Source organism: Panthera leo, chromosome C1 (genome assembly GCF_018350215.1).
Source record: "Panthera leo isolate Ple1 chromosome C1, P.leo_Ple1_pat1.1, whole genome shotgun sequence".
NCBI classification, from domain to species: domain Eukaryota; kingdom Metazoa; phylum Chordata; class Mammalia; order Carnivora; family Felidae; genus Panthera; species Panthera leo.
Window position 1 is genome coordinate 44,236,845 of NC_056686.1, and position 20,773 is coordinate 44,257,617.

At 44.5% G+C, this 20,773-nt stretch overlaps 1 protein-coding gene across 1 annotated transcript in view; it reads right to left on the reverse strand.

Moving 5' to 3' along the window:
* Positions 1–20,773, reverse strand: part of USP24 (ubiquitin specific peptidase 24) — a 140,593-nt gene that overhangs the window by 50,452 nt on the left and 69,368 nt on the right. The window contains exons 25-38 of the mRNA XM_042951574.1: positions 20,075–20,141; positions 19,841–19,951; positions 19,019–19,117; positions 18,757–18,930; positions 14,171–14,256; positions 13,928–14,021; positions 12,482–12,637; positions 9,297–9,394; positions 6,466–6,561; positions 6,122–6,350; positions 5,310–5,469; positions 4,285–4,440; positions 2,001–2,071; positions 1,175–1,335 (exon numbers count right to left, since the gene is read on the reverse strand). Of these exons, the coding sequence (XP_042807508.1) occupies positions 1,175–1,335; positions 2,001–2,071; positions 4,285–4,440; positions 5,310–5,469; positions 6,122–6,350; positions 6,466–6,561; positions 9,297–9,394; positions 12,482–12,637; positions 13,928–14,021; positions 14,171–14,256; positions 18,757–18,930; positions 19,019–19,117; positions 19,841–19,951; positions 20,075–20,141 (1,758 nt within the window). The remainder of the gene's footprint in view (positions 1–1,174; positions 1,336–2,000; positions 2,072–4,284; positions 4,441–5,309; positions 5,470–6,121; positions 6,351–6,465; positions 6,562–9,296; positions 9,395–12,481; positions 12,638–13,927; positions 14,022–14,170; positions 14,257–18,756; positions 18,931–19,018; positions 19,118–19,840; positions 19,952–20,074; positions 20,142–20,773) is intronic.

Genomic DNA, 20,773 nt, shown 5'->3' on the forward strand with positions numbered 1-20,773 from the left:
GTATTTGTTTTGGAACCGTCTCTTCGTGTCTTTTGCCCATTTTTCAATTTGGCTGTTGGGTCATTTGTTTAGTGATTTCTAACAGCTTTTTATATACATTATGAAAATCAGCTTCTTGTCTGGCATGTTACAAATCTATACAGCCAGTCGGGCAACTGACTTTTGGATTTATGGTATTAGTTTCCCACACAGAGTATTTTAGTTTTTATGGAGTCAAGTTTATTAGTCTTTCATTCAACGGCTTCCTTAATGGGCAGAAGGTTTTAGTTTACGATGATGAAAAAGTTCTAGAAGCGGCTGGTGGAGATGGTTGCATAATAATGAGAATATACTTAATGCTACTGAACTGTATGCTTCCAAAGACCGAGTTTGGATCCAAATTTAGGGGTCTGGATCCTTAGCCACACTTAGGGGTTTGGAGTAGCTCTAACATTCCTTCCCTTCCAGGGCTCTAATTTGTAAAGCAGATACACAAAGCAAGTGGACACCGATTTCACAAATCTCAGTGGCACCTCATGAGCCCCACGGCGAGGGTTCTCTGGTGAAGCTAAGTTGGAGAAAGTGGAGGTCAGCATGGGATCCCCTCACCTCCCATCCTGGGCCTAGCCCGGGGCAGCCTTGCATGCGGGCTGGCCCACTGAGGGACAGTGGGGCAGGCAGAACGGACTTACTCAAGCCGCTCTATCAGCCTGGACCGCAGATTCCCTCCGTGCCCAGGCTCATGTAAAACCAGGGAAGAAAGCCAGAAGGATGCCTCAGCTATATCTGGACATGAAGTCAGGAAGCACGCTGCTCTGAGAGAGGGATGCATGCAAGGATGTGAGGAGTCGGACCTTCAAAAAGTGATCGGGCTCCAATAATTTCAGCCTTTCACCAACCAGCTTTCAGAAAGCAAGCTCCTCTTTCTCTTGAGGGTGGCGGACCACCTGGGGTGGAGGTGAGAATGGGAAGTAATTCAAAGGGAAGAAGGCCTGGTATTGTTTCTTCTGACTCTCCTGTCCTGAATGGGGATAGTAAGAATGGAAATACCCTCTCTCGGGGCACAAAGGGTACAAGAGGAAAGGAGAAATTCTTTTGTCATCTGAGTAATGCACTGTGGACCTCAGCAGGGGGCAGCATGCAAATCATGATTCTCTTTCTGTATGCCGTGAGCTTTTTCATCGTAATTACATACCTCTGATTGACTCCTCTCATTATACTAGTTGGGGACCAGAGAGGTAGCTGGGCTGTGAGAATCACACCTAGGAGAAACTGGTTTGGCTTCTGGACATCTGGATGAGCTGAAGTATCTGTCTGACTAAGAGTATATAGTTGATCACAGGCAGCACGGCGAATCTGAAATTACATCGTGAGTGGCAAAGGACATACACCAACCGACACTTAGACACTGCTTACAAAAGGATTTTCCTCCAAAGTCCACGACCTGAAGGATACTATAAGGGTGTGAACAGTTTAATCACTAATGGTAAAGTTGACATTAAATACCGTAGGGCTGATTAAAAACAAATGCAGTCTGAGAACGGATTTCCCAAATTATTCTTCTCTCCTACGCCAATCAATAGTTTGATAATTTGATAAAAATGAAAATAAGAAAACTCTTCAAGTGTTTCCAAGTGAATTTTCAAGGCCGTACAAGAAAATCAGAATGAGAAAATCCAGTGAAAGTTCACGGCTTGCAGCTGGTCTTTCTTGATTGTGACCAACACGTTGACACTGAATGCCAGCGGCGGACGCTCAACGCCGCTGCAACGTTTTGTTTGTTACAAACACACACAACTGACCCTAGCACTAGTCTCTGAACTTCTGAATATGGAATAGAAGGGAGGGCAGAGAGTCCAAATGGTTACTCTGCTCTCAGAGTGGTCCCCGCCCCCTTCGGAGGACTTCCTGAGAGGGCTAAATGCCATTCCTCTGTACTCCACGCAGGGTCACAGGTCTCCAAAGGGCCCTCGACAGAGCAGGACCAAGGGGATTTTTTTTAGTACAGTCAAAATTCTTACCTCAGCACTTGGTGATCCAAGCAGAATATCAATGATAAAATCGGCAACACAGGGCAAGTTATAGAAAGATGCTAACGATAAGAATAAGGAGAATTGGGGGTGGGAAACAAGTCAGCAAATGCATTTTCAAAATTCTGAAAAATTTATGCTTAACTACAGAAGAATTTCGTCTCTTCTTCTACATGGAATCGAATTCAGTACTGCCCATAACTGCCTCCACACGTCTGAGTTTCCCCTCGAGAGACTCTTGGTCATCTCTGTACCTGCACATTTCAGCACGGTGTCTCGTACATACTGGCTATAAATATATCTTGCCTTGATAAACTATCAATACCTGTAACTATAAAATGTACCCTACCATAAAATTACAAATGATAAAAAAGCTTGAAGGGAAGTTGTAATTCTTTCATTTTGATTTGAGAATATCACTAAAATAATGATAGGAAAATTGATCTATGATTATGGCATTTGCTCAAAAGCATTTCATAATGACTTATACTTCCTATATATGTCTTCAAAAGCATTCTTGCTCAAACTAACCATTTGGACACTACTTACCGTTCTACAAATGTCTGAGTTTTTTCTAGCTTTACCTTGAGTGTCTTACACAAAGAGGTTGGATATTCTACTAAACACATAATGATCAATTCTACACAACAGGCAGTCTAAATTGGTAATAGAAGGGAAGAACAGGACACCTATGGGTTGGTACAATTTTTAAAAGTGGAGCTATTAAGACTTTGTTGCTGAATAAATATTTATTGAGGGCCTACTACATACTGGGCAGTATTTGGGTGTGAGAGATTCAGTAGGGAACAAAATGGACAAAAGTCTCTGTGGAGCTTACAGTCCAGATGGGGAAGGGATGATGACGATAAACATAGTAAGTAAACAAATTATATTCTATGCTATAAAACAGTAAGCGATAAAGAAGAAACAAGGTAAGGAGTTTAGGTAGTGCTGGGATGAGGGGAGGGTTGGGACTTCATTAAAAAGGCGGGCAGAGAACAACATGTCACTAAGTAGGTGAGGTTAAGCACACTTGCAGGAAATGAGGAAGAGAGAGCCACGTGGGAAAGATGGGGGAAGAACACACCAGGAAGAGGGAACAGCCGGTGCGAGGGTCCTGAGGCAGGAACGTGCCTGGAGTGCTGGGGAACAGCCAGGACGCCGGGTGGCCAAAGCACAGGGAGTGAGGGGAGAGCAGTAGACGGTGAAGGCACAGAGGCATCAAAGGGGTGGACTCTGTCTGGCCTCGAATGCCTTAGTAATTGAGATTTGGCTTTTACTCAGTGCGACCTGAGAAGCCGCTGCCAGGTTTTCAACAGAGGGATGATACAATCTGACTTACATGGTAGGAGGTCCACTCTGGTTACTGTGTGGAGAGTAAACTGCAAGGGTAGAAGCAGGGAGATTAGTGAAGGTGCTACTGCTATAATCCAAGCAAGGGGTGATGCTGGATCAGAGGGTTGTGACAGTGACAGTGGTACCAGAGGGTGGAATCTAGACACAGTTGGAAGGAGAATGTGCTGACACATTAGAAATGGGTGTGAAAAAGGAAATCAAGGATGACTGCAAGGTTTCTGGCCAGAGCAAGTGAAAGAATGAAGCCACTATTAACTAAGCTGGTAAATGTGTGTGATATGGGCCAGCTGAGCATTTCAGCTGTGGAACCGTCAAGCCTGGGAAGTCTACCTAAGAGCCCAGTGGAGGGGTCGGGGCAGCGGTCCAGGCCAGAGCTCCAAATTCAGACATTATCTGCATCTGGAAGGAGTTTGGGGCTGTGACGGTGGATGAGATCATGGGGAGAAGGGGCACAGACAGAGAAGAGAGTGTGATGAGAACACCCTGCGGTGTTCTAACGTTAAAGTAGGATCAATAACAGCCCCAGTCTGCCAAAGCCCACAAATGAAGATAAAAGGGCAAATCTGAAGTTTCGTGACTTTGACTACTAGAGTCATCATCAGTTTAGAGACTGATATGTAATTCTAGTTCTATGGTTCATGGGCTATAAATGTGGGTTGTCTTAATTCCTCAACTAGACAGTAAGCTCCTGGAGGGCAGGCATAGTGCCCTTCCAACACCTACTGTGGAACCCTGCTTACAGAAGGTACTCAATAAATACTTATTCAGAATCTAACTACTCTAAGCACTATTCTTACTTATTCCACCTGCCAACTTTCCCCCCTTTTCCATTTCTATTAGCATGACCTTATCTATGAAGGCCAACAGAAGCCTGGCCTTTCCCTAAAAGAGATGAAGGGAAAACAAGCCTCCTGCATACCCAGTTGCTGGCTCCGAAGCTGCAGGCACGTGACAAGAAGAGAGAGAGCCTCCCCGGCGATCAGGGAGTCTTTGGTGGACACAGACTGTTGGCGCACGCAGATGCCTGCGTGCAGGGCTGCTGGGTCCCCTTCGCTCCCAGAGCTGCAATTGCTTCCTGGAAAAAGGCAAGCAGGAGGTTACTGCGGACCCCACAGGACCCTCACGGTACCCTAACATCCTTTTAATGCGCCCCGGGAGCCTCAAGTGAAATTAAAGGGTGCGAAGAGGCAATCTGACATTTTGGTCTAGGAAACAAGAGACACTTAATCACTTTATCTGACCCTGACTGCTTTAAAACACATTTGGAGGCACTCAAAATATGCACTTATGAGGCGAAACTCATTTGAGGTGACAGAAGGGAGAACAGTGCAGTTTGGAAGGCATGAGAGAGTCTTGTGGGGATGTTAGAAATGTTCCTCATCCTGATCTAGATGGGTTATTCGTACAGAAAAATCCCAAAAAGCGTGTACATTTAACATTTCTGCGCTTCACTGTAAGAATGCCATACGTTTTTGAAACTTTTATACTGAGGTACACACACACACACACACACACACACACAAACTGAAGAGGGAAACCAAATGAAGCTGAGAAATAAAGCTATTCATAAAAGCGTAGCAGAAAATAACCAGCCAAATCAAGAAAATGACTTTCCCAGGTAGGAATTCTAGATGCGTTTTTATTACAGCCACCATTATTCACCTCTTGGCACTTTTACAACCCTCAGTGAGCTAAGAACTCTGCTTGATTTGGTTTCCCCACTTACTCTCTGCGTACCAATGCTTGTTTTCTTCGATGAAGTATGGCACAAGTTCAGTAATGTGCACAAGTCTTAAGTGCACAGCTTCATGGGCTTTTTACTCATGTTCAAAAGCAAGAGAAAAGGCTTTCTTCTCGTGACTCTGAACAAGCCTATGCATAGGTTACTCTTACAGCTTCTTTCTTGCCCAACGAGCTCATTACTCTGTCCTTTTAAATCAGTACCTGAGCTGCTGAGTCTGTTTCGAATTCCAGCAGGAAACAGAGAATTGCTTTCTTTAATTGGCTGGCTACTCCCAACGAGGTCCAGTCGTCCTGCAGCCGCAGCCCATGACAACCTCATGAAACAAGCCACAGTAGACGTGAAGTCACTTACTTCCATTGTCTAAAGAAGTATGGAAAGAGTCATGAGAAAAGGTAGTACTGGAACATGATTATTCTACTGACTTCCAGAACCTTCTCACTGGTCTCAGTTTTGTGAGACTCTTTTCCGCCAAGATCATCCAGAAGGACAGCCTCTTTCATGCTTCCATACTGTTCAAAGACTTTTCAGTATCTCTCTGCTACCTGTAACACAGAGACTGATCTCCACGCTCAGGCTTTCAGACACCTGCCACTCTCCTCTCCCACACTACTGTGTGAACGACCCCGTGGCCTTCCCTACAAGCTCTGTTCTGCCTCTCTACCTTTGCTCACACCTGCCCTCCTGCTGGAACAATTCTCCATGCTTCGCCATCTGTAATCTCTCCTGTCTTTGAGGCCTAACACCAATGCCACCTGCTATGTAAAATCATCCACGACAGCCATGGGTGAAGGCGATTACTGTTCTTATTCTGAAGGCCTGCAAATGTTCTGCCCTTGTACCGCTCCCGCAACCCTTGATGGTTCCCGCCTTGAATGACAGTCATTTCTGCACTAGTGGTCTCTTTCTTGCTCACTGGAAGTTCCTTGAAGGCCATATTCACGTCCATATTCACATCAATAACTTCCTTCAAAGAGGAAAGATGCCACACTGCTTGAATGCACAGATCACTTACTTGTATTGCAACTCGCGCAGCAGGGATGATCTCCTCGACCCTGATAGAAGACCTGTCGGACACGGACAACTGTCGGTAGGAGGACTTCTCTGGGGTACCACACAAGGACATCTGCCTGCTTGTCTGCCGGCTGACGTTTCGGAATGGGCGAGAAGAAAGTGCTTCTATGCCATCTTTGGTGAGGTCTTCATCTAACAATGTGGGCATTGTTTGCCCAACAAGTAAGAATCTTCAAAGGAAACAAAAAGCTACATTTATTTGAGGTCATTTCATAACTACTCAAAATGATAGGGCTTGGGAAGAAAAATACTGCCTTGGGAGACTAGTAGGATGTATTTACCTACCTTGCAAGCTGTAGGCAGATGGAGTAAACTCCCTGCCTTGTTTCATAGTCTACTTCTGAGGGGATGGAATCCCTCTGCATGACATTTACAACCAAACTTAAAAGAAAAGAAAACAAAAGGGCAGAATATGAAATAAAGACTTGTATTTCTTTCATAGGAAATTTTCTCTAAGTAATTAATTGCTCATGTAAATGTTATCAATTACTTACAATTTCTACAAGGTCCTTACATACACATGGACCAGATATATTTTTAGCAATGATTTCCCATGATACCTATAACCCTCCCGGTCCCTTTAGCATTAGATTTCTTGCTTAGCAAAAAGATAGAGCATTTGGATAGTCCTCCTTCTCGCTAACTGCTGTGAGTTCACTGATTAACCGTTATCTTATCACTGGAACTAACAGTTAAAAAACATACCTGGAACTGGTGAACTCAATAAAGCTATCACATCCGCTACAATCTCTATTCCTATAAAAGCTTCCTAACTGTTCTTCCTGCTTCTACTCTTGACTCTCCACCCCCAAAATCTACTCTCAAAAGATCAGAGTGATCCTTTTAAAATATAAGTGAGATCATCGCACTGCTTTGCACAAAATCCTCCACAGCCTCTGATTTCCTGCAGAGAAGAAAGTCTTCACGTGAACCTGTAAGATTCTACATAAGCTGACCTCTGGTATGTCTATAGCCTCATGTGTCCCTGTTTTGCCTCCTTCCCACTACCCCAACCACGCGGGACTGCTGGTCTCCAAAGGTACCAGGTCTGTTTCACGCAGGGGCACACACTGACTGCCCTTCTGGACGGCTCTCCCCCAGGGATCTCCAGGTCTCGTTTCCTCACCTCTTTCAGATGTTTGTAAAACATAACCCCATCAGTGACACCTTCCCTGATCACCCTACTGAAAATCACAACCCTGTCCATCCCCTCTTGCTTGTCTCATTTTTGTCTACAGCTCTTCTCACCTCCCGACATATGCTTTTACCTTTATTTCTTTACTGCTCATCTCCCCCCTCTAGACGGTAAGCTTCACAAGGATGTGGAGTTTGTCTAATCTGTTCACTGCTCTGTTCTCAGTGTTCAGAACAATGCCTGACATGGAGGTTAACTGACATACAAAACTAAGCCAGCAGTAAAACACCTTTACGCCAGAGCTCTGTAAGCGGAAGTGAGTAATCAGAAATGAGTGTTCACTGAGAACACCTCTGCGATTCTGAAAACAAATAAAGCCCCAAGCGGTAGGCCTTCCATACGCTTGGGGGTTCTTTCAGGCCCATTCCCTTTAAGGTCTCGGCTCAGCCTCTTCCCCACAAGGCCTCCCACAGGAATTCCTTCAACGGTCCTCTGGCCTTCATGGCTTCCCCACCTGAGGAAACGGCAGGCCTGCTTCTTTCCAGAGCAGAACTTGGCCCCAGGGATCATCCCTTTTCCTTTGGTCGTTCTTTTTAAGACAGCCTGCAAAGGCAACCTAGGCTTCCCCGAGATAAAAACAAAGGCAGAAAAGCAAACTTTCCCCTCAGCTATTCTTCTCTTCCGGTCACTGTCACTGTCACCTCCTTCTCTGCTCACCGTAAAGCAGTGGCCTGCAGTCTGACTCCACCTCCTGCCCTCACGCTCACGGCTGAACACTCGTGCCCTAACGCCACTCACACACCACTGGCCCCTCCATGTCTCCAATGCCGTTCTCCGCTCCCCTCGAGGGCATCGCGGCCAAAGCATGCACTTCACCTGACCAACCACGTCCGTCCCTCTTGATGTCCCGCGCCCTCCATCTCCTTCCACGCTTACTTCCCACACTGACCAAATGTTCACCATTTGCTCACTGTCCCAGGCTAGGAATCACAGGGCCATTGTGAAATCTCCTCCGGTACTTCTAGTCATAAGACTTGCCCATGTTACCCTATAAATGTCAGTTACCGGCGCCCTACATTTACAACCTGTTACTCTGCTCTGGGCCACTGACACAGCTCCGCATGGCTCTCCCTGCCTCTACCTCTCCCGCTTCTATTTACTCATCGTCCCCACTGCAGCCAAAGCGAGCGTTCCAGGCAACGCCTGGCTCTGAAACCTCCTGTGTTCCCCGGTCTAGAAGCTAAGGTTGAAGTTCCTCAGGGTGGCCCTACTTTACATACATCTCTCCTTCTGCCTGTGCTCGGGACCTCCCCAGGCTACCGTGGTTCCCAGGACAGGCCACGCACCTTAGTGCCTGTGCTCACCCCGTCCTCTCCGGCTTAGCGGGCCCTCTCATCACGAGCCCCCTAGGGGATGACTGCTCACTTCTCAATTCCCAGCTCAAACGCCATGTTCTGTGAAGCGCTTCCTAATCTTATTATCCCATGAAAATTTAACCACTTAAGCACTATCTTCCATAACCTCTGCCCCCGCCCCCAAGGACTTTCTATTAGCCTGTTTTGGGACCTACAATAACTGTTATTCTTTGCTAAAACCATGAACCACTCTAGGGCAGGGATGAGATCTAAGTTATCTCTGCATCCCCAGCACGAGTGCCTCGTACAGCAGGCGTTCCCAGGAATCACATTCACCTGGTGTGAAATGGAGGTGGGAACGAACAGAAACAGATCTGCTTCCTCTCTTCTTCAAGAATTTCCTCCACTACCAGAGGGAAGGAGATGTGCTTCTGCCAGTTCTCCAAAGAACCAAAAGGCACAGAATGAATTCAGGCATTCCGAAGACTGAAACGTCACTCCTGATTATACCTCTCGTGACGCTTCACATAATACCTTGTAGGCAGAAGCAAGGCCTGGCAGGAGAAACCGGCCACGATAACTACACCCGTTCTCTGCAACTCGTGTAACATCACAGTGAGACTAACCTCAACCCTCCTGCTTTTAGGAAGTTCTCACAGAAGGATTTCGCACAATTTCTTGCCATGTCATCATCAGCTGTTGGCATGAGTTTGGAGCTCAGAACCTTGAAAACAGATAAATACAATTAATCATCCCAACATTTCCAGCAGAAATTACTCCTTCACTAAGTAAAAGAATCAGATAACTCGAGTCTGAGTCTCTTTAAGTGCTGCATGCTGTTCCCACCCACCCCCCCCCCCCCCAGAAGTATAAGGAGGCTAACGTGTCGCAATGGAAATATTCAAGTTTTCCAAGTTCTATTCGCTTGGCAAGAGAAATCTGTTTTGTTGAAGAAAGCTGGTGTGTTCTTTTCACGAAACCAGCAAAAGTGGATGTCTCAGGCTCTCAGGCTTAGACAAGAGCAGGGGCACCTGGGGGGCTCAGTCAGTTGACCGTCTGACTTCGATTCAGGTCATGATCTCACAGCTCATGAGTTCGAGCCCTGCTTCGGGCTCTGTGCTGAACACAGAGCCTAGAGCCAGCCCACTTCAGATTCCGTGTGATAGGCTAGATACGCTTTCGAAAAAGTATATAAAGTTTTATAAAATAGCCCATTCATTAAAAATGTTAGACGAGGGGCACCTGGGTGGCTCAGTCAGTTAAGCGTCTGACTCTAGATTTTGGCTCTGGTCATGATCTCACAGTTCATGGGACTGACCCCCAGTTGGGCTCTGTACTGGCAGTGCGGAGCCTGCTTGGTATTCTCTTTCTCTGCCCCTCCCCCGCTCACTCATGCATGTGCACGTGCGTGTACTCTCTCAAAATAAATATTTTAAAAAAATGCTAGACGAGCTCTCTAATAATGATTCTCAAACTCTTATTTATTGAGCACCTACAACAAAAGAGGATGAGGCTGTTAGCATGCCTTCTCTCTTATATCTCACCCTGCGGGTGTTATGTGTTTTACTTTACACGACTGAGACCCAAAAGGCTAAGTGACTTCAAACTCCCTCCTACATCTATGCCCCTTTTATGACACTGACACATGTACCTAAAGGAAAGCTTAACTGAAAATTCTGGTACGGCAGATATTATTTCTAGTAAATAATCATACTATTAGTATGAGACTTAGTAAACAACTGCTTATTTAGTTATGATTGAAAATTTAAAAAAAGAAAAAAAAAAGACCCACTGCCTCAGTTTCCTCAAGGTATTTAAAAAAAAATTTTTTTTAACATTTAATAATTTTTGAGAGACAGGGTGTGAGTGGGGGAGGGACAGAGAGACAGGGAGACACAGAATCCGAAGCAGGCTCCAGGCTCTGAGCTGTAGCACAGAGCCCGATGTGGGGCTCAAACTCACGGACTGCGAGATCATGACCTGAGCTGAAGTCGACCCTTAATCGACTGAGCCACCCAGGCACCCCCCCAAGGTATTTTTAAAGTAGATACAATTCAAGATCCTTCTCAATTCTAGAAAAGTCTGCTTCTATGAATCCATGGGTCGTATGTGCATAGATTTTTAGCATGGGATTTCTTTTTTACAGATGCTATCTTCCTAAAGTGCTCTTTGGGTAACAGGCTCTTCAACCTCAGGTTATGAGGGTTAACAATCCTTTTCTAATCCTTTACAGTGTTTTTCTAATCCTTCCTGTGAGAGGACAGCCACATGCACGTACTCCTCATGCTCAATGGACAACAATGTAGTAAAGAAGGAAGATTTCTTCAAAGGAATGGGTATTTGGAATATCCACTTTGAAGCTACCTAGTAGGCAAATGTAAGTGGAAGACTGAAATGCAAGGAAATTAGTCTTTCAGGAGTCAGTAAAAAAAAAAAAAAAAAAAAAAAAAAAAAGTGCTTTTGAAAGTATTAGGTTTTCCAAATGTTTTGTGTTAAAGCAAAAAACAACCTATCAAAGGATTTCCCTGAAACTGTGCTGGAGGTATTTTACAACCACTGTCCTTAGGCTGTAAGATGTGGCAACCTAGGTAGTTGGTGACAAGCCAGATTCATTGTCATGCCATCCCGTTTTTCTAGGTGCTCTCAAATGTGGGTGTTAAGGTTTACACTTTAACTTTTCTGAGACAGTCATTCAAAGGCAAATGATAAATCTGGCAAGTACTGAAAAATTTATAAGCTTAAATTGACCAAAAATTAATGGGCAATTCTGCCTTGGAATATTAAACATATTTTTAAATGTCCACATTAAATAAAGACATACTTTATCTTAAAAACATTTGCTAAATATTTTCTCGTTTCAAACCCCACGTATTTTTTTCACAAGAATGATTACTTTAAGGCCAATATGAAATAACACAGCTTGAACACACAGGCAATAAGTGATGCAGAAAAATGAATGAATAGAATTACATACTCCAAATTAGACTGTCAGATGAAATAAAACTTGGGACAAAGCAAAATCATTCAGGGCCTTATCTTCTCCAGACCGAAAATGGCAAGAGGGCCTGACCCTTCGCTCTCCAAGAACGGGACTATTTCCACCTGCTCACTCTCCCAACGCTTTGCTCTCAAGACTCAGAGGATGTAGCCTCCTTACGTTTCACTCAAGATTCTGGAGCAAATATCTTGCCTTTTCAGTGGTCATCCTTTAGCGACCGCAATGACTTGCACACCTTATACAGTTATCAGATGTTTATTGAACTAAATCTACTAGTTTAAAGCTACTTTGGGGAAAAGAGGGTAATAAACATGCACTTTTGTTTAAATTCTTCCAAACCTTTTTTTAAAACCTTGAAATAAGAAGGTTAATGTACTTCCTGACCACCCCCTCGCTGCTTCATTTAGAACAACAAATTACAATCGTTCTTTAAAAAGTTAGGATGCATTTAGTAATGAGAAGACTGAGGATAACAACTCGTGTTAGACAATTTGCTAAATTTCCAGAGGAAGACGATGGCGTATTTTACTACATAAGGCTTCCTCACTATTTATTTAGATGATGTTTTGCAACTATAGCAACATACATAGGTATAAAGTGAAAAAAAAGCCTGAGCATCTTCTAAGGCCCCAAAACAACAAAATGTTTCAATTTATATTGTTTCTTACTTTTTTTTTTTTTGAAATCTAATTTTTTCACAGATCATCCAATACAAGTAGAAACCTGTTTACTTATCTCTGGTATCTAAACGCAGGAATCTGCAAACGAAAACGAATCTGTCCAAATGAAACGAAAAGAAATGAGCCTTCTTACTTCTAAATTGTAGAGCACTCGGAAGGTGGACATTCCCGGAGCAAAAGAGCGAAACAGACTTTCCAAAATCGAGCTGGCGCTTGGCTGATGCTGCTGCTTTGAGGACAGGGATGGAGACTTTGAGGACTGAGAACTCGTTTCGGACAGTAATGTTTTCTAAGTTTTTCAAGAATGAAAACCAAGAATATATGTGTTAGAAGCACAAATTAGAGAGAAACACATCTTAATGCGTATTCTAACGTTCTTTTCTCTTTATTATAATTGCACCAAAGAAATCTTCTATAAATCAACCTCAAAGACACATCGCTTTGTAATTACTAACAAAACATCAAACTCCATCACACAAACTGTACGTGCTCAACAGCGTTCCAACCCTACCATGAATGCGTCTGAGAATGTCTTCCAGGCAACACTAGCAAGGTCATTTTTATTTGCTTCCGTGTTTTTAACATCTGCACTACTAAATACCGGTAATTAAAATGATAAGATTGTAGAAGTGGTAGTTTTGAAAATGTTTTCAGCCAGTACTAGTGATATGTTTTAGAATTATGTTAATTTTCTTCTCCCCACAAATAATACCTGAGCCGTGTATGACAAGACCACGAGCTGATCTAAACCTTTAGCCACTGGTAACGTGAATTCATACCTTCTAACGGCTTTGTTCCACATGAACTTATTGAGAACATAATTAAACACTATTACAGACAAAATACAATTTCAATACATAATAAAATCCTTGAGGAACAACATTCTAGAAATTAAGATGAACTTTAAATATCAGCTGTGGAAAAAGTGAAATGATATAATTATGCAAGCAACTCAAACACATACAACAATCACATTCAGAGAGGCATCATGACAGAAGAAAAACATCTTTGCTGAATCAGAACTAGAGTCTGATCTTGGACAAGACACTTCCTCTCTCTGGGCTTCAGTTTCTTAATACAGAACAAGAAGAACATGGAAATACATGATATTCGGGGCGCCTGGGTGGCGCAGTCGGTTAAGCGTCCGACTTCAGCCAGGTCACGATCTCGCGGTCCGTGAGTTCGAGCCCCGCGTCAGGCTCCGGGCTGATGGCTCGGAGCCTGGAGCCTGTTTCCGATTCTGTGTCTCCCTCTCTCTCTGCCCCTCCCCCGTTCATGCTCTGTCTCTCTCTGTCCCAAAAATAAATAAAAAACGTTGAAAAAAAATTTAAAAAAAAAAGAAATACATGATATTCAAATCTCTTCTGGTTCTAAAACTTGATGTCGTTACTGACTCTAGATCTCTTAAAAGTCAACATGAAGTTCTGATTTCCATTTACAGTGAAAGTAATTTTCTAAAGAAGAGCTGTTATGGGAAAGATGGTATCACATGGCCTTAAAGTGATTTCCGGTTGTATTTTTACTGAATCATGACATCAAATTTCCATGCCAGTTAGGTAACTGTCCAAGATGCTTATACCTTTCTTCCTAGAGAATCAAGTTGATCCAGGGCTTCCTGAATGGCTGGGTCAGTGGGTATCAACAGGAGAAGCTTTCGTACGCGTAGAGTTATCCTGAAATTTGTCAAATACAAGTTTTGTCATGTAAGTCAGGTTCAAGAACAAAGTCATTTGTTCCTGACAGATGTAAAGTAAAAATACGCTGGGCTCCCTAACTTTAATAGCTTTCTCTTTTTCATGCTTCATAAATATTTCCATCATACCTTGGCTCCTCCAGATTGGCGAGCTGGTAAAGCATGTCAAACACATTACATACAAGTGCCATCACAACACCAGGGAGGGACTTCTCCTGAGGAAAAAAGCAAAATATAAATACAAACTGACGAAAGAATTTTCTCTTTTTCTAACCAAATAGAAATATTGTGCCAACAATAAAATGACTAATTCTGAAAGACTGGCCACTACAAAGCTTGAGGGGAACAGCGTGCTTACCTGCCCTACGGAGCAACACCTGGGAACAGACCGGCGGGACCATTACTTTCTAGTGCATCTACTTACAGGGCTCTCTCCTACCCACCTGCAGGTGAGGGGCTAAGGCACCAAAAGGCAGGCAGTGGAAGAGAGGTATAATGATGGGCAGGTATAATGAACAGAATGGAGAGTAGACACCATTAAAAGCTGATCATGGCTCATCAGGAGCAAACAAGGTAATGAAAGATTTAAGAGCAAAATTATAGTAGTACAAATGTATAAACACACACAACACGCAGAAGAGATTTAGATGTGATTAAAGTACTATTTTTTGGTTATAAAGTTAAGAAACTAGACATCGCTACAGAATGTCATTATACAAAGGAATGTTTTTAATAAATTCAGGATAAATAGGAGATAATTTGAAAATGTTAAGCTTGAAGATGTTGTGTACAGACATACTTCAGATATTGCAGGGTCAGTTCCAGACCACAGCAAGAAGCAAATACTGCGAGTCGAGTGAGTTTTTGGATTCCCAGTGCATATACGTTTATACTCTACTGTAGTCTATGAAGGGTATAGTAGCATTATATAAAAAAAAAAAACCCAATGTATCGTGCCTTAATTACACTTTATTGCTAAAAAAAATGCTAACCATCATGTGAGCTTTCAACGAGTCGTAATCTTTTTGCTGGTGGAGGGTCTTGCCTGGATGTCGATGGCTGCCGATGGTGAGGATGGCGGCTGTGTAGGCCGAGGTGTCTACGGCGATTTCTTAAAATAAGACAACAATCGAGTTGGCTGCACTGATGGACTTTTCCTTTCACGAACAATTTCTCTGTAGCACACAAGGCTATCTGATAGCATTTTACCCACAAAACTTTCAAAAGTGGAGTCAATCCGGGACATCTGGGTGGCTCAGTCGGTTAAGCATCCAACTCTTGGTTTCAGCTCAGGTCATGATCTCATGGTTCATGAGTTCAAGGCCCACATCAGGCTCTGCACTGATAGTGCTGAGCTTGCCTGGGAGTCTTCGTCTCCTCCCTCCCCCTCTCTCTCAAAAATAAATACATAAACATTTAAAAAAATGGAGTCAGTCCTCTCCAACCCTGCCGCTGCTTTATCAACTAAGTTTATGTGATACTCTGAATCCTTTGCTGTCCTTTCAAAAATATTCACATCTTCACAGGAGTAGATTCCATTTCAAGAAACCACTTTGTTCATCCATAAGAAGCAACTCTTCCTCTGTTCAGGTTTTATCATCAGATTGCAGCCATTCAATCCCATCTTCAGGCTCCGCTTCTAATTCTAGTTCTCTTGCTCTTTCCACCCCATCTGCAGTTACTTCGTTCAGGGAAGTCTTAAACCCCTCAAAGTCATCCATGAGAGTTGGTATCAACTTCTTTCAAACTCCTGCAAATGTTGATATTCTGACCACTTCCCAAGAATCACAAATATTCTTAATGGCATCTTAATGGTGAATCCTTTCCAGAAGTTTTTCAATTTACTTTGCCCAGATCCATCAGAGGAATCACTATGGATAGCAGCTATAGCCTCAGGACTTTCAGACTTGAAAGTGGAAATGAATGACTCCTTGATCCACGGGCTGCACAACGGATACTGGGTTAGCCGGCACGAAAACAACATTCACCTCATTGTACATCTCCATCAGAGCTCTTGGGTCACCAGGAACACTGTCACTGAGCAGCAGTATTTTGAAAAGAGTCTTCTTTCCTGAGTAGCAGGTCTCAAGAGTGGGTTTAGCAAACTATGTTGTAAATAAATGTGCTGTCATCCAGGCTTTGTCGTTCCATTTATAGAGCACAGAAACTGTAGATTAGGCATCATTCCCAATGGCCCTAAGATTTTCAGGGGTGAAGGAGCACTGGCTTTGACTTAGAGTCACCAGCTGCATTAGCCCCTAACAAGAGTCAGCTTGTGCTTTGGAGCTTTGAAGCCAGGCACTGACTACTCCTCTCTAGCTAGGAAAGTCCTGGATGGCGTCTTCTTCCAATAGAAGCTCTTTCATCTGTACTGAAATCTGTTGCGTAGTACAGCCACCTTCATGAATTCTCTGAGCCAGATCTCCTGGAGAACCTGCGGCAGCTTCCACAGCAGCACCTGCTGCTTCCCCTTGTAATCTCATGTTATGGAGACGGCTTCCTTCCTTAAACCTCGTGAATCCACCTCTACTAGCTTCAGACTTTCCTTCTGCAGCTTCTTCACCTCTCTCAGCCTTCCCAAGAAGTGAGGAGAGTTAGAGCCTTGCTCCAGATCAGGCTCTGGATGCTGAGGCATAGTCTGACCTTCCATCCCGGCCACTCACACTTTCTCCGTATCAGCAATGCAGCTGTTTCCCTTTCTTATCCTTTGGGAGCTCACTGGAGTAGCACTTTCAATTTCCTTCAAGAACTTTCCCTTGTACTCAAGAGTTGGCCAAGTGTTCGGTGCAAGAGGCCTAGCTTTCGGCCTCCTCACTAAGCTTTGTCATTTCTGGCTCTTGACTGAAAGGGAGACACGTGCAGCTCTTCCTCTCACCTGAACGCCCAGGGGCCACAGCAGGGTTATTAAAATGGTGGCCTGATCCCAGTATTGCTGTTGTCTCAGGGAATAGGGAGGCCCGAGGAGGGGGGGAGAGAGAAGGGGAAGAGCTGGTTGTGGAGCAGTCGGAACGCACACAACATTTACTAAGTTTACCGTCTTCTATGGGCACAGTTCGTGGTGCCCCAAGTAATTACAGTAACATCACAGGTCAGGGACCACAGATCGCCATGATAAATGTAATAGTAAAAAGTCTGAAATGTTGTGAGAATTACCAAAACGTGACACCGAGACACAAAGTCAGCAAATGCTGTTGGAAAAAAATGGTACCAGCAGACTTGCTTGGTGCAGAGTTGCCACAAACCTTCAATTTGTAAAAAAAAAAACCCAAAATCTGCAAAGTGCAATAAAGTAAAAGGATGTTTGTACATTTTTTTTGTTGTTAATTAACTGTCATAATGCTACTCTTGAATGGGATCTTCCTTAAATTCTTACTATAAGTACGGTTACTTAAAAAACAAACACGTTATACTAATACTGACCCTGAGGAGTTGAGATCAATGGCAAGATTATGCTAAGGTAAAAAAACATAATACACAAAGATCTTTTAATTGGAAATAAGGCAATATGTGTACATAGATACAAATATGAAAAAAAAAAAAAAACCTTCACATGCTATTAGAATACCTTTACATAAGGTCTGGTGTGATGTTCCTTGCTGGACTGTAAAAGCTAAGAAGCACAACCAGTCTCATTGGTTTTTATCTCTGGTGCCAAGCTCGGTCCTGACACAGAGAGGGTACAAAGTACACGGGCTGATTTCAGGAAATCAGTCAAAAAATCCTGACTGTGTACCTTTTATGTTCTAGGCACTGTTTTAGGTGCTGGGGATACAACAGTGAGCAAAACGGGCAGAAGTCTGCTCTCATGGAGTTTATATTTCACTGGGGAGAGAGAGACATTACATATGATAAAACACACGGTACGTTAAAGAAAACGTTAAGTCGGGACGGGAGATACGAAGTGCAGGGCTGGAGCTAAGAACGTTAATAGGATTGCCACCAAGAAGGCAACATTTGAGTGAGAGCCGAAGAACGTGAGAGGGGACCACCTGGATATTGGGGAGGAACGTTCCAGACACAGGGACGAGCAAGTGCACGGACGCTGCTAAGTCTGAGGACCAATGTGGAGGCCAGTGCAGCTGGAGGGGTGGGAGCGAGGTGGGGCCAAGGGAGGAGAGATCAGAGAGGTTCCACGAAGGTCTGTGAGGTTGGCCCTGTGGGGCCCGGCAGACCCTGGCTCCTACTCTGAGATGAAGTCCTGGGAGTCTTTGGGCTGAGGGTGGCACAACATGACTGCCGTTTAAAAAGACCCCGGGCTGCCAGGCACTGTACAGAGAAGAGACTGAACGGGTCTAGGGGCAGAGCCGTGAGAGCAGGGAGGCACTGTTGGAACACTCCAGGCGAGGCATGGCGGGGGCCTGGACCGGTGTGGACGCCATGGAGGCAGATGACACTAACTAGGTTTTAGGTGTATTTTAAAGGTACAGTCAACAATCTGCTGCAACCCTGTCTTCACTCGGCTGTCAGGACTCGCTTGGCTTTCCCCTTCCTCTCTGGCTCTTCTGTTGTCTCCCCTGCTGGGTCCTCTTCACCCTCGATCTCTATACAAAGAAGTTCCCTGGCTCGGTCCTTTGGCCTCTCCTCTGTCTACGCTCATTCCCTTAGGAACCTCATCGTGACCGGTCAGGACGTGTCTGGGAGAAGAGGACCCGGTCATCCAAGTCTCCGGGGGCTTCCTAAATTCTGACTGGTCACCTGACTCCGGCACCCCGTACCTGCTCCATGGCGTACGATGAGCTAAAGGCCCCACTGCCGCTGCTGCTGGAGCTGGTCGAGGAGTCCGCAGAGCTGCCGGATGGGGTCCCGCTGCCCGAAGTCTTCACCGTGAGGATCTGTTCATCAGAAAAGCCCAGCTGGTGGAGGAGCTTTTGATCTTTATTCACGGTCAGCTGCGAAAAGTGGTTTCTTAGTTACTGGCAGGAAGAGGAAGGCATTGACGGCGGGCTGAAGGGCCACAGAGTGTGGGTTTAAACCTACCAGACTATCGTTCGTAAATATCTGTATGTTGTCCACAGGTGAGCACAACTGCTTGGCTATCTTCCATCGCACGCTCCCTATGGTTTCATTACTGTGAGCCTGTACGACAAAATTAAACGCTGTTGGGAGTCTTTTGTTTACTTGTCCGTTTAAACAACTGCTAGTGAGCACGGACTACGTGCCAGGCACTGTTCCAGAAGCTGGGAACAGAGCAGAGGACCCACGGACAAAACTCCTCGCCCTGTAAGGCTTCCCTTCCGCAGTAATTCAATGTCCCGTCTTCCCACCCCCCATGCCTCGCCATCTCCTGTGAATCAAATCTCGAGTCCTTCTGCTGCTGCCGTCTCCACTCTTTCCCGTTCTCTCTACACTCCCCTCACACCAGCCACCTTGCTTGTCACTCAGGGAGCCACGCAAGTCCCTCGCCAGGGCCTCAGTACCTGCTGCTCCCTTTGCTTGGAATGCTCTTCCACAGAAACTATTTGTTGTCACTTCGTTCCACCTTTGTTCAGATGTCACCACCTCGGAGAGAACTTCCCTGCCCATTTGATGACATTTCACACATACGCATTGGCTCTCTACCAAATTATTCTGCTTTATTCTTATTCTTCAGAACACTCATCACCACCCGATGCTATATTATATACTTATTCATGTGCCTCTGTACACCCATCAGTTCCCTTTCGCTGCAGGCCTTTAGTCTATATTTGTTTGCTAAACAGCTTGCAGAATAGTTCCCCATGGAGCTATCCCGCTCCGCAGTGCTCGTGGGAAGGAATCGAGACAGTATGAAAATGGCTATAGGGCTTAACGTAAACCTACCTCTACAGTGAAGGTATCTTTGGTAGACTCATACGTGACATTGAGAGTTAAAAGATGTCCATGAAATGAGGCACCATGAGGTAGAATAGTTCGTGGAACAGAGTAAAAATCCTTGAAAAAATAGAAGTCAAACAAGTCAGACGCACAGCGTCACTGTTAAGTCTCCAACGTACACACCTAACACAAGTCTAACGACAGGATGATAAAGTTGCTTTAAAAAGAAGAGAGGCTTACCTCTATAGTGATCACATAGCGTTCTGCCAAAAGCAGCAGTCTCTCGATTATTACAAGTTTAGTGGATCTATAGATTAAAAAACTTTTTTTGAGCATATTTGAAATGAACTGAAGACTTGAACGTATTTGAAATAAGTCGCACGATTCCAGTCTGCTTCACCAAAACCACGCAGTTAGCCTCAGTGGCCGAAGGCTTAAATCTGCAAAGACTAAACTTCCCCGTCACCCAGGGCAGGAGGCGGCTCAGCCAGCTCACAGCCGTTGTGCATTGACGGAGCAAGGGAGGACAGGCGGGCCCCCTCCATGTTTCCTTTTCTGTCCTTTCCCTTCTGTCTTTTTACACAGTTGTTCCATAAAGGAGGACCTGGGCCTCCAGGCCTGTCTGTCCATCAATCCACCAAGAGTGAACAACCAGTAGGTTTGAGTCTCATAATCTTACCACTAAAATATGCCACCTAATTCTGTAAACACATGGAATCTGACAAAGTTCTGAATTGGCTGAAAACCAGTAAGTGTACCACAAGTAAGACTTGCTGTTCTAAATAGTTTAAGAATGAGGAGGAAGGAAGGACAAACAACTGTTTATCTGGTTTAAATGAACATTCTGTAGAGTTAAAACACACAAGTGTGGGGCGCCTGAGTGGCTCAGTCGATTAAGTGTCCAACTTCAGCTCAGGTCATGATCTCACGGTCTGTGGG